Source organism: Lichenostomus cassidix, chromosome 5 (genome assembly GCF_008360975.1).
Source record: "Lichenostomus cassidix isolate B80296 chromosome 5, HeHo_3.0, whole genome shotgun sequence".
NCBI lineage: Eukaryota > Metazoa > Chordata > Aves > Passeriformes > Meliphagidae > Lichenostomus > Lichenostomus cassidix.
Window position 1 is genome coordinate 47,159,021 of NC_139486.1, and position 13,365 is coordinate 47,172,385.

At 41.3% G+C, this 13,365-nt stretch overlaps 1 protein-coding gene across 7 annotated transcripts in view; it reads left to right on the forward strand.

The window, feature by feature from the left end:
* Positions 1 to 9,446: 9,446 nt before the first annotated feature.
* The window catches only part of KCNQ1 (potassium voltage-gated channel subfamily Q member 1), a 333,012-nt gene continuing 329,093 nt past the window's right edge, over positions 9,447 to 13,365 (forward strand). For all 7 annotated transcript variants that reach the window (XM_085062890.1, XM_085062894.1, XM_085062896.1 and 4 more), the window contains exon 1: positions 9,447 to 9,931. In XM_085062890.1, coding sequence (XP_084919016.1) covers positions 9,534 to 9,931 — 398 coding nt within the window. In that variant the 5' untranslated portion in view covers positions 9,447 to 9,533. The remainder of the gene's footprint in view (positions 9,932 to 13,365) is intronic.

Consider the following 13,365-nt stretch of genomic DNA (forward strand, 5'->3'; position numbering starts at 1 on the left):
TACTACCTTGCTCCCCTTGCCAGTGTATGTGCAATGAATTGTTCCTGACATTCCTTTATCTTATTGGGTGGAACTTGCATTGGAATGTTCATTGCATTGATCTGTGGCTTCTAACATAAAATCTGAGGTTTTGCATCCCGAACAGATTCCCATTTCTCCCCTTCTGGTTATTAAAACAAGCCACTGATACAGTAATGGGTTGTGTTTGGGATTTTTTTTGTGTGTAATGGCTGGCCTGTAACTTAAAAGATCAGTATTACCAATGAGAATGAAGTCTTTTACTATGTAGCTGATAAGCCAGGTTTATGTCCATTTCCAATTTGTTCATGTGGGGAAGTTTCACCAAGAGCAAATGCAAGGAAGAGGAAGAATCTCTGTATGACACCAGCACCAGTTAAAGCATTCATTCAAGTTTGTGTTTCCATTCAAAACAATGTATTGATTAAAAATTCCAGTGTTCTCAGTTCTGTCTGCACACCAGAATTTTGTGCAGTGTTCCAAAGCATCTCTGACTTTGAGTGATCCTGTTTCTCTTCTTCCCCAGCAAATCTGAGTGCTTAACATGCAACCACATTTGTCATCATGGCTACAAAGGAGGACAGTGCTATTATCCCATTTACAAATTGAGAACCTGAGGCACAGATAAGAACCATGACACACCAGAGGTCACACAGGAAGTCTGTGGGAGAACTGGGTGCTCAACTCTGGTCATTCTGGTCCGAGGTTAGCGACTGGAACTTTTCTCTTTAATGGGGGACTGAAAGTACTTTTTAAAATTCAATGTATTTACAGGAATTTGATCCTCTTTGATAATTCTTAATATTCATTAGGTGAATATGGGTAATGTATCGTTAGTCCAATTAGTCTTCCTTTTTCTTAATGTGAAAAATATTTTTATTTAATTTGCTATTTACTTAGTAAGAGGAATTTTAATTGTTAAGAAAATCTTTATATCTGCTATGAGAAATATCTACCAAAAAACCTGAGGCAGAACACCTGTAGCATTTTAAGACCAGATAAACTTGATACTTTAGCCACTAGAGGGACCTCCAGGAATAGAATATGCAGAAACAGACAACACAAAAACATTTGACGTATTAGATGCTTTTAAAGAAAAACAAAAAAGCTTTGCAGACCAAAGTGCTTGTTTATAACGAGGTCTGAAATAAAAGGAAATACGAATTAACTATTTATCTTGTAAATTTTATCATGAAAAAGCAACTTTTCTGATGGTAGGATATGAGGTTGGTGGGTTGTTTCCTCCTCATTGGCTTAGTGAGGTTAGCACATCTGCTTTGAAGAGCCTTGTAATTTATTAGTAACGTTATGGATTGTTCTTTCAGGCAGTACAAAGTAGATGCTGTTTTTCTCTTTCCAGAGTTTCTGAGAAGAATATGATTTGGATGTGATGCAGACAGTCTGAAATCAGTGAGCTTATTTTCTCACTGAGTGGTACTTTCGCAGAGCCCTCAAGGAATGGCAAATTTTAACAGCAGTTTAATAGCCCAGTTAACAAATGTTAATGCCTTGCCGTGCATGCAAATGCTCTCTAAAAAGTAGTTATGCTACTGCTTGGGTCACTGGATTTGTAATTAGCCATTAATCAGGGAGATGACAAGGGTGCTCTAATGTTCCCTTTTGCACTTCCTCAATAGTACACAGGGAATTGTGGTGTTCTTCATGCACAAAGTTTTGGGGCTCTGCAAGCTCAGCAAGCTTCAGCTTTAGCATATCCATGGTAAAACATGAAATCCTGCTGAGCATCTGTGCTTTTGAGACACTGGAGATGAGGACACAGAGATAAGAATTGCAATTAACCCAATTTGAAAAAGGTCAGGCATATCTCTAGTATTTTGCATTAAATCACAATTATGGAACAGGTTAAAAGAGTTTTTGCAAGACTTAGAGTTACACTGCATTGTTTAGCTTTACCTATGAGAATGGACCTAGTGAAATGAAAACTCCTATTTTGTGAGATGAAAGCAACCTGAAATTCCAGTTTGGCAGAGCTGATTGTTGCACAGGTCTCCTGTGGTCTATCCACTGAGTTTTATGGTTTCCAATTTGTTTGCCTTGAGAGGTTACTCATTGAGAAAAGGTGTAGTGGCAGGGGAGGAGACATTGCTAGTACCTTTTCTATTATTCTTTGTTGTGTGGTTGGTTTTTTTGGGGTTTTTTGGGGGTTTTTTTTGTGTTGTCTTTTGGGTTTTGGGGTTTTTTTTTAGGCATTAGAAAGCTTTTTGGTGGAATTGTTGCTTGAAAAATCTTTGCTTCTCCTACAGAGTTAGCATTAAATTCCTTGCATTGCACATGTATAACCAACCTCCCACTGAAGTTTCCCAGTGAACTACCTGCAGTTAAAAGACACATTCAGCCACAGGCTTAACAGTCAGACCAGTGATGCTGGACATCACAAGTGGGTTGCCAAGTGGGTCCTGCTGAAGAAGAATGGTTGACTATCTATCTGTCCCATGCCATTCCCTACACGTAAAGTAGGATATTATATGTTACAGATTAATGTGGTCACAGGCAGGAAGTATTCCTGGACAAGGAAGAGATTTGGTGATAGCTAGTGATTTCTTTCTCAGCTGCTGAGAGTGAAGCCCTTCCTGAAATACCACAACATGCTTTTATTAAGAGTAGCCCCCTCCATAAGCAACTATGGAGGAAAAATTTGGGGAGAATTTCAGTTAATTTATTTGGACCTTAGTCAGGGATGGTACCTGATACTGATTTTAGCCTAACAAAGAGAGGGTTTGTGATTAATGTGAGGAGGAGAATTTGCTTTTGATGCAAGAAGATGACGTAAGAACCTCTTCATTTGGAGAATGCTGTTAGTCACTCTGCCCTCAGACATGCTCTCCTGGGTAAGAATGTGCACCCTGTACCCTGTGTGGCACCGTGTGAGCGAGCAAATGCCTGCTGAGCCTCACGTGCTCCTGAGATTAAAACACACCACATCTGCCCTAATGGTGCAAATCAATGTTGCAGGATTTTGTCAGCCTCTTTAGTTTTCTCTTTTGGAGTAACGCCTAGAAGAATCGTTTTCAGTTACAAAAATGGCTCAAAAATGAACCATATTAAAGAACTCAGGAGGACAGGACACCGCAGGCTGGAGAGGTTACATATGCATGGGTACACAGGTGTGTCTGGCCAAGATCTCCTAAAGGTATCCCCTCTTAGTTTTACCAGGCTTTCACAAGCTTTAGATTTTTATTTTTCCCACTGCCACTTTATTGAAGATTTGCAATGAGGTTAGGAGCAGGAAGAAAGTGTTGAGAGGGATGTTTACAAGCTGTGATGCACCAAAGCAGCTCAGTTACAATTCTAGCACCACTTCTTTTTTTTTTTTTTTCATTGCCAATGAACCCTTCCAGGGCTCTGCCCTGAAGTCCTGCTCCTAAACAAGTAAACATCTAGGACCTGATTTCTTCAGATTGACTTGTACATGGAAGCTTTTGGTCAGCCAGCAACAAGAGCAAACAGAAAAGTCTAACACTGTAGAAAAAAAATTTAATCTTTATTGACAGAAAACAAAATTGTGATTGGCTGGTACTGGCCTTTTGTATAAATTAAGAAAAATGAAGAGTCTACCAATTATTGTTACCATTACATGCTCGCTCAGTTTTACCTGAAAGGGGTTTTACTTCGATTTTTCTTTTTTTTTTTTTTGACACTTTTTTCTTGAAGACAAAAAAATAGAAGTATTGTTGTAAGTAGCAGGACTAACCTCAGGGACAAATAGCAGGGTGGTTTTTGCGGTTGGTTGGGTTTTTCTTTGTTTGTTTTTCACCTTGCAAGGCTCAAATTAGGGCTCAAGAACTAGCAATCATGGAACAGATCCCCAAAGAAGCCATGCTAAGGCACATGGAGAACAGGGAGCTGGTTTGAGACAGCCAGCATGGCTTTACCCAGGGCTAATCCTGCCTGACCAGCCTGATAGACTGCCTGCATCAGTGGACAAGAAAAAGGATACAGGGATATCATTTGACATGAAGGGATGTCATTTACCTGGGTTTCTGTAAAGCCTTTGGTATGGTCCCCCCAGCATCATTCTTTCTAAACTGGAGACAGGTGGATTCAATAGGGGGACTGTGAGGTGAATAAGGAATGGGCTGGATAGCTGCATCCAGAGGGTAGAGATCAATGGCTCAGAGTTCCCAAAGTGTTTGCAAACAAAACAAAAAAATAGTTTGTGGGGCATAAATATATACTCAGAGTCTTTGCTCTGGGACTTAATACTTGAGCATTGGTGTTCAGTAACATTCTTTCCCAGAACGGCACCAATATGCTTTAAAAACCTATGAAACAATGTAAACATATAATATAAATGCAGATATAACCATGCTCTGGGATAGCATTCAAAGAGATAATGCTAATCAGGATTGTCAGCAGGACTGCATAGCCTCCATACACTGGATATCTGGTGCATGCCACTATCTTCTGCTGTGCTACTTCTCTCTACTGCCCAGATTCCTGAACATACTGCATGCACAGTTAAAAATAACCCAAAGATGGGAGGGAATTAAAGGACACTTTAAACTTTCTGAATAGAATGTTATCTGCTCTTTTCTGTCTGCTCCATTTGTCTTGAAAGAGACTGGCAGAAGAGCAGAATGCATAAACACCTGTTGAAAGTGTGTCTTTTTTGACAATGATTAGTCTACTAAGGAAGTGATTTGAGGAATCAAGTGAGGAATTAATGTGATCTCTGATTTATGACATTGATTAACAGCTAACTGGTTAGGTTGCTACTCCTTTGTGAAGTTGTTTCAAGTGGAGGAATGTGGTTTTCTTTTTTTTTTTTTCCCATATTCCATTCTATCTGTAGATATTTAATTGCCCCTGCAGGCAGCATTTCAGAATAGATGAGGCTATATCATCCAGTTTTCAGGACATGATTTATTGAGTGTATGATCCAGGTTATGCTTTGCCCATCAACGAGACTGCTGTGATCTCTATAATTCTTAAGGATGAGTATGTCCTGTGTCTTTCACAGCAGCACCTATCCTAACTAACCAGCACTGTGGTGCTTTTTGAATGATTGACAAAGGTGTCACATTCCCTAGACATCCTTTTCTCATACTTCATGGCGATACTATGCTTTTGATGAATCCCAGGAAGCCTGGACAGCAATGGTTAATAGGTGTCTGAACTGTGGGTAGTGGTTCTTACTGATCAAGGAAGCTGGGGGAAATTCACTGGAAGGAGAAAGTTGATGGTCAGTGTTTTAGGTTATACTGCCATTTCAAACACATTGCACTCTCTGTATTTGGAGTGCCTTCTGGTGTGATAAGTTGTTTGACTAGAAATGTCTGCCAACAGGGAACACCTGCTGGATTTATACATACGAAGCATGGATGTATTCAAGAGCCTGTAAGAAAGATTTTGCCTGAATTTAAAGCCGAAAGTCAATTTGCATAAAAGCAAACAAGTTGTATATTAATAGATTGGGATTAATTAAAAATAATGGCAAATAAGATTATCAAGTGTCTGATGAAAAATATCTACATGTACTCAGAAAATTGTTCTTAATTGAAACTTGATGAATGAATGAAAATTTACATATATCTCCCCATCTCCCTTCTGAATTGGCTAAGCTGTAGTTTTCCCAGGATTTAAAAACTGAAGCAAACCCTTGTGTCTCTTTCCACTTGCTTTTGCTTTGAATTGTAAGGCTGAGGTTTATTTGTCCAACATGTCACTGTTGTGTTTTCAAACTGTTCTTTGTGTCTGAGGCCCAGGTACTTAGTTGTTTCGTAGCTTTTAATAGGAATGGTTTTAAAGTAATGATGCATCTATGAGCAGAATTTTTTAATTGGTAGAAAATATTTCAAAAGTTTTTGTCATAGAGTTATGGCTTTATGAAAATATATAAACAACCTAGGACTTTACTTGCAGTTCAGTACTGAGTGACATTTACCTTCATCCCTGACTGTTTTTATAATCATCTACTCACTCAACTCAAGTGTGGATTCTCCAGGAAATGGAACACAACAAAATATTTATTATTTTGAATTAATATTTAATTAAAGAAAAATAATTCAAAAATTTAGACAACACAACTCTTTCCTCTCCTTGGAAACTGTTATTTAACATGTCCCCTACTGTAGCTGGGCAGAAATGGCAGTGGTATTCAAAAAACCCCAAACCTAATTCAAACAAAAACCATCCCACAAAGTAATCTAACAGCAAACAAGATGATTTCCATGCCAGTGGAGAACTGGTGCAACCTGTAATTGCAACGTAAGTGTTAAAGGCTTTCAGAAGACAGAGAACATTCAGATAGAAACTGTTTGTTTGAGTCTCAGCTTCCACAGGGAAGTAATCAGGCAAAAGATCAAGGTGCCTCTTTCTAACTGGCTGCAGCAATTTTTGCTTGTAAACATTCATCAGTGATTTAGCACTGTGATCTTGCACAGTACTCTGGCAGGCACAAAGTGAAAATATAGCATGTCATGAGCATATCTGACATTGCAGGCATAATATTGCTCATAACTTGGTACAGGATAACAGAAACAGAGCCCCAGGATGGCACAAACATTTTTTGATCTACTGTAGCTCAACTGTGGGGTTTTCAGAAATAATTTATTAGTCTTGTTCCAATAAAATTACTAGAATTGGAGCTTTACCATCAGCTTCAGTGGTGTATTATCATCATACTTTGGTGAATTATGACATCTCATGTTTAGAATCAAAGTCCTCTTAAAGAAATAGGGATTTAAAACAGTACTTGCAACCTGTGAATTAAAATATCCTGTTTGTTACTAATTTCGCTGCAGTTCTGTAAATACTCAAAGCAGCCTAAATTATTATTATTATTATTCTAAGAAACGATACAGCACAGTAGTTCCACCTTAACATTTAAAACCCACGTCCTCTTTATTCAACATATCTTCCTACTCTCTTCACTATCAAAGCCTAGATACCTAGCTCCATAAATATATTTGAACACTCATCTCCCTCCTCTTCCCATTTTTAACTCTTCCCTGTATACACCATACTCTGGATTTTTTTTCTTTTTTTCCACTTACATTCTGTTGTTTTGTAAAATAAACGTGATTAAGATCAAGACATGGCTACTTAAGAAGGGGAAAAATCGGAAATCTATTACCATGTTAAAATATGCATATTGAAAACGTTGTGAATAATAGAGTTTTGGTAAATTAATATACAATGAAGATAATTATTCCCTACATTTTCATCACTAAGTAGTCATCCATTTGACACTTTTAAGTATGCTCTTGCTTTCACCTGTGCCAGACATGTTTTACCATTCAGTACCTTGAATTAGCTGGCAATCATCTAACAAAATGATTTTTGAATATAGAATAAATGTTATCATTTACCAGTAACACATTCAAAATATCAATTTTGATTACTTCCTTTACTCCAGAGAAAAGGACTTTAGATACTACCTATATACTAATTTTAAATGCTTAAAATTCGTTTAGTCGTGATGATTCTTTGAAAGATTTATTCAACATTGGAATTCCATCCTAAAATCTTATGAAAATATTGCTCTCCTGAAAAACAATTCAATACGTTAGGCTATGAAATAGATTTGAGACTTTTTTTGTTTTGCAGTAAAAATTTTTTTGGAACAAACTTTGATTGTTTGGAACAGTTTCTCATTGAACACTGAAGATCAAATTTAGATTTTACCAATTTTCTTCCCTGCTTAGCCATTTAAGTATATAATACGTCTCTAGCCTTTCTTTTGCAAGGAAATTGCATAAGCAATACAGAAATTCCATTTTCTTAGGTTCAGATAGAGTGCAGTTTCTATTCTCTGTTTTGTTAATCAATGGGTAAATAACGTAATACCACAATATTTTTTTAAAGTTTTGAAAAGTTTTTCAAGCACTACATCATTTACATATGAACATACAGCCTCTTGTTAGCTTGAACTCTGTAAATTATATTTTGCAACTGGCTGCAGGATAAGGCCCTGTATAACCCAGACAATGTTATGTTGATCTATAAAACAAAGTGGAACACTTATATAAAGAAACACATTTTTTAACTTCAGTATCAAGACTTTATCAGGCTAGCCCTCAAACAGTGAGCCTTCAAGGGTAGCGATGACATTAGCCATTTTTCTTGCAGGCTTGTTGCAAGAAAGAACAGTTTCTCAAAATAGAGAAAGCTGGCTCTATTTTGACCAGATACCAGAAAATTTTCCTTTGAAATGCTGTTTTTATTAAGCTGGTTTGTTCTTCATGCTCTGGTGGAGCAGGGAAAACCTGGTTAGGACGCTGGTGGTTTAGAGACAAGTTCTGCAAAGTCTCGTTTTAACACTTCTGGTTTTGTATTCCTAAGAAGGAGCCAGATCCCTCCTGGGTGTAAATCAGTCAAGAGCCCACCAGTCTTTCTTGTTTACACTAGTGAAGGATCTTGCTTGGTTCCCCCTACAGTTCTGCAGCCTGACATTTGAATGGAACTGCAATTAACAGGGTTGTTTTTGTTTAACTTTATTTAGCACCATATCTCCCTGTAACATTCTTGTTCGAGTACCAGTATCAACCACGAACTCGACATAGCTCTTACTAGTGCTGTTCTATTTTGAGCAGGAAGAAAAAACGCATCAGTCCACATCAAACATCACCTTCCCCTTCACTCTGGGAATAGAAATTGTTAACTAATTGGTGCAAAAAGCCATGACAAATCGATTCACACTACAGTTAAGGAAGTCATAACTTCAAGGCACGGGAAAGTTATCCAAGCCCTCAAAATGACCTGTTCTTAATGGCCAAACATATGCAACCTCCCACAAAAAACCAAAATGCTGCTGGTGAGGGACCCAACTTGTAGAGGATGCAATTCTGCAGAACTGTGTTTGTTGTGTTCTACAGTTTTCCCAGTTACTCAGCTATTCACTCCCTTTGGTTGCAATAACAAGAAGGACTGCACGACCTGTTGTTCGGGCTCATAATTCTTGTTACTGATTTTAAAAAGAGCCTCCTGCAGGATTCCGACCCTGGCAGAGCTCTGCTGCTCCCAGGTGCTGAAATTCCGCAAAAAGGAAGGGAGCAGCACGTCCTGAAGGCTTTGGAGGTCCTAAATCTGAAGTAAGGGGTTGTACCCGAAAATCTCAAGCCAGCTAAAGCCACAGTCCTGGGAAACACCGGAGTACTTCGTGGCTGAGAAGACAGGAAAGCCTGCAGGGCTTCTGTGCTGCTGGAAGGCTTCTCCTTGTTCCCTGTCCCGCAGCTCCTCAGCCAGGTGAGAGGAGACCTCACAAGGCGCAGGTGATGCAGGTGCAGGTCAGCAGTGAGGACAGTGACACTGTTGAGCGTAACCCAGACACGGTCCAGGCGCCACCGGGGCTCCCGCCGGAGTCGGGCTGAGAGCCGGGGCGGCGGGCAGCGCCTCCCGCCGGGCGGCACCGGGATTCCTCCGGGCCCGCCCCCGCTCCCCGCACCTTTCCCGGCCGGAGCCGCCCCGCGGGGGCCGGGCCAGCGGTGTCGGCGGCGGGACGGGGAGCCCGGCGCTGCCCGCAGCTCCCGGGGCACCGCCGCGCCGCCCCAGCCATGTCGTCCAGCTCCCCGCCGGGCGAGCCCAAGAGCCGCAGCCTGGGCCGGCTGTCGCTGCCCAGGAGAGGCAGCATGACGCCCGGCAAGAAGGCGTCGGCGCTGGAGCTGGCCGAGAGCGCCCCGAACGCCCACTACGCCCCGCTGGCGGCCGCGCAGGGCGGGCAGGCTCCCGCGGGATGCGGCTCCGCGCCCGAGAGAGAGCGGGCTCCGCGCCTGCGGAGCGAGGTGGTGGTGGTGAGCGCCGACTGCCCGCGGCCCCCCGTCAGCCTGGACCCCCGCGTCTCCATCTACAGCCTCCGCAAGCCCCTGCTGAGCCGCAGCAGCGTCCAGGGCAGGGTCTACAACTTCTTGGAGCGGCCCACGGGCTGGAAGTGCTTCGTGTACCATTTCACCGTGTGAGTAGCGCCCCGCTGCCGCCGGGCACCTGCTCCGCGCTCCCGTTACCGCCCGGGGTGCTAGGGGCTCCGGGACCACCCTCAGCCGCACCCTCCGGGCCTGAACGTCGTGCAGATAAGGGCTTTCGGGCTGTGATGGTTTGGGGTTTTTTTTCCCCCACAGGTGTGAAGTGAAACAAAAGTCACCCTCCTGGGGAAAGTTTCTCTTTCTTGTTAACAGAAATGCTGTGTCTCTGTTCAGGAGCCCTTAGGTGTACCTATTAGATAGAGCAGGAGCTGGTTTCAGGCAATTTTCTTCGGATTGCTACCCAGGGAATTGAAATAAATTGCTCCTGCTGAAAGTGGAAATGAAGTAGGTAGCAGTGTCCTCCATTCTTTTTTATTTTTTGATCCGTGGCTCCTGGTTGCATGCAGTGACATCTGTGTGATGCCGATGCTCACTGCAGTTTCAGTTTCTAATTGAACAGGTGCTATTGAACAGGTGTTATCAATTGTCAGTGCTGCAGCCCTGTCAGAGGAGGATGAGAAACAGGTGATGCTCCTTTTCCTTGCCTCTTTTATTGCTCCTTGCTCTAACTGCTTGTGCTATCCATCACAGGAAGGAGATGATGTTTGGAGGGTGTTATTTAACCTCAGGCTGGTTGAAAATTGCTTTGTCTACAATGCTTTCTGTAGAGCAAAGTGTCACACCCAAGCCAGCAAGTTGCAGGTTTGTGGTGCACAAGCATCCCAACAAGTGGCTCTGTGAGAAATCACTGCTTGTCCATCAAGTTGTTGCTGAAGGTTTGTATGACCCTTGGGGAATTGGCATGTGTTGAATGGAGGTAAGAGGGTCAGGTAGGAATATGGTGTGTGCTTGTTATATTCATGCTCAAACATATGTGTGTGTGTGCAAATATATATATATATATGTATGTATGTATATGTATGTACATTACATAGGAACATGCTTTTTACAACAGCTAGAGGTAAAGATATTTTGTGGTCAAAATCCTAAGACTAAAGACACCAAACTCAGGTTTTGTGATTTCATTATTGTATTCTGATTTTAAGTTCTATTTCTAAATAACTGTTATCTAAAGTCAATTCAGGATTTTGTGCTTCTGTTCCACACCTGAGGATTCTGGAGTGTTTAGGCTGTCAGGTTAAGTGGTACTAACTTTATTTTAGTGGCGGGAAAATAGCTGACGTCTGAGTGTATGTAATTGGGAGATGACTGTGTGCAACTGCTGAGATAATTGTGGGCTCCATTCTCTCTAGAGTTATGATAATGCCATTAGATTAGAAAATGAGTAATGGCTGTAATTAGGAAGTGCCCAATAATTGTGGTTGAACAATGTAAAACACTTTCAGGAATTGGAGCTCCTTTTATTTTTTCCTGAAAAGGAGGTTTCGGCAGCAATCTCTAATGGTTTCTGATCTTTCAGGTGTCTCAAATTATGTACAGAAGGGACAGTAAACTGTGTTCAATATCTTAGCCAATCTTATATAAACCTTAACAGCAAGCCTAGGAAGACAAAAACAAAAGGTTATATTCCTTTGTCTACTTAAGATTCTAGCCTGAATTTGAACTTTTTTTTTTTTTTTTGCAAGTATTAACAGTGTGGATTTATCCAATCTGTGCAAGAATTAAGATTTTGTAATAGGTGTAAGTCATTGCCTGTCTCTCTCCCCCTAACACACACCCATGGTGTAAGCATTGGCCCCAGCATTTCCCCTCTTTCCAGAGCTCTTCTGATGCAATGATGACTGATAGTGGGAGTCAATACTCTCAAGCCTCTTGCTAAGCATTGTTTGGATTCCTTAGGGCACTGAAGAGGTGGAAGAGGGTACTGTCACCCTTGTATGTTTCTTGCAAGGCAATTTGCAAGTACCATTTAGGCAGCCTCACTCTGATTCCCACCAGCAGAGGGAATTGAGGCTTTACTGTTCAGCCATCCCAACTTCTCCTCCTTTTTGTAGAACATAAGCTTTTTGTGCTCATTAAATCATGGTTTAAGTCACTGGTCTTTGCTACATACTTCTCAAGCTCTCTTTCTGAGCTCCCAAAGCTACTTTCTGCCGTGCCAAAAAATGCTCTGTTTGGAGTACAATCCCTGCCCGCCAGGTGCTCGGTATTGGCAGATAAATAGTTGCTACAGAGCAGAAGTTTGTTACTAAAATTAACAGCAAGGTAGATTTTTCTGATTCAGAGGAGCTGTTCTGTCTCAGCGTCTCCTCTGGAGGAGGCATGGGACCTGCTTTGTGCAGACAGTTGGTTACAAGGTATAAGGTGCAGAGCTGGAAAGGACTTGGAGTCATAACACACACACACAGAGTCGTGCATGTGCTTCTTTCACACTGGAGGAAGTACTCGATAGTTCTATTGTCAGCATACAAACAGTCATTCATAGAACGCTAAGCTGGGTTGTACCTGGGGGTGTGCAAGGACCCTGGTGTTTGTCTCTTCTGCCCAAACGAGTTTAAGAAACTGAACTCGTTTTCTGTTGTCTTTTGACTCCCTCTGTCTGCCTTCTGCTTTATTCCATGGGCTTTGAGCTGCCTGGGGGGGGTCTCTGTCACTGTCCTACATGTTTAGAGGGGAAGGAAAGGAAGCGGGAGTGGTGTTAAATCAGGACATAAAGACCTAAGCTGAGTAGAGAGCCCTGGCCAAGATCTAGCCCAGTGATGGGAGCAACAAGCACTGGAGGCATAATTTTCTCTTTTCTGCATGGTGTGGTATATGTGGCTGTGTTCTTAATTATACACTGGAATTATTACAGTTAGAAACAACTCCTGGAATAGTCCATGTAATTTGCTCTGGACCTGTATCTCTGGCTGGTTGTTAAAACACTGTTTATCAAGCGATAAGAGCTACATCTACTGATTGCCTGTCACACCCTTTTCCTGCTCAGGAATCTTAGTCAGTGGTATGTAGAATACTAATAGCTAAGAACTGATACTCAGGATTGATTTTCCTTGGTTTTATACTATATTGTTTAGAAAAGGGAAGTTGAACACCAAGCTTTAATCCACAGATTTTAGATTGGTATGTTTCATAGTGTTTTGATTGCTGTGTGTTCTGGTGAGCAGCAAAGCCCCTCATGTACCCTTGCCTTAAAGGATGAAATCTGGCTGTCTTGTACAGATGAGGTCAATGACCTGTGTTCTTCTGAACTGTTTCTTTCAAAAGGTGTTTGAAATACCTGTTTTCTGCTATGCAAAATGTTCTCTCTCTCTTGTTGATTTTTCAGTCTTCCAGGGTAATTTGACATCATGTCTCTGATTAAATCAATTGAATTTTATACAGATCGTTTTTAAGATTTTTTTTTCCTATTTGCTCAGACCAAAGAGGAAAAACATCTGAAGTGAGCGGAATAGGAAATGAATTATTGTGCCTCGTTTATACTAGATTTTTGAAGCCTGGGGAAATAGTCTCTGTGGGAAGAAGGAAT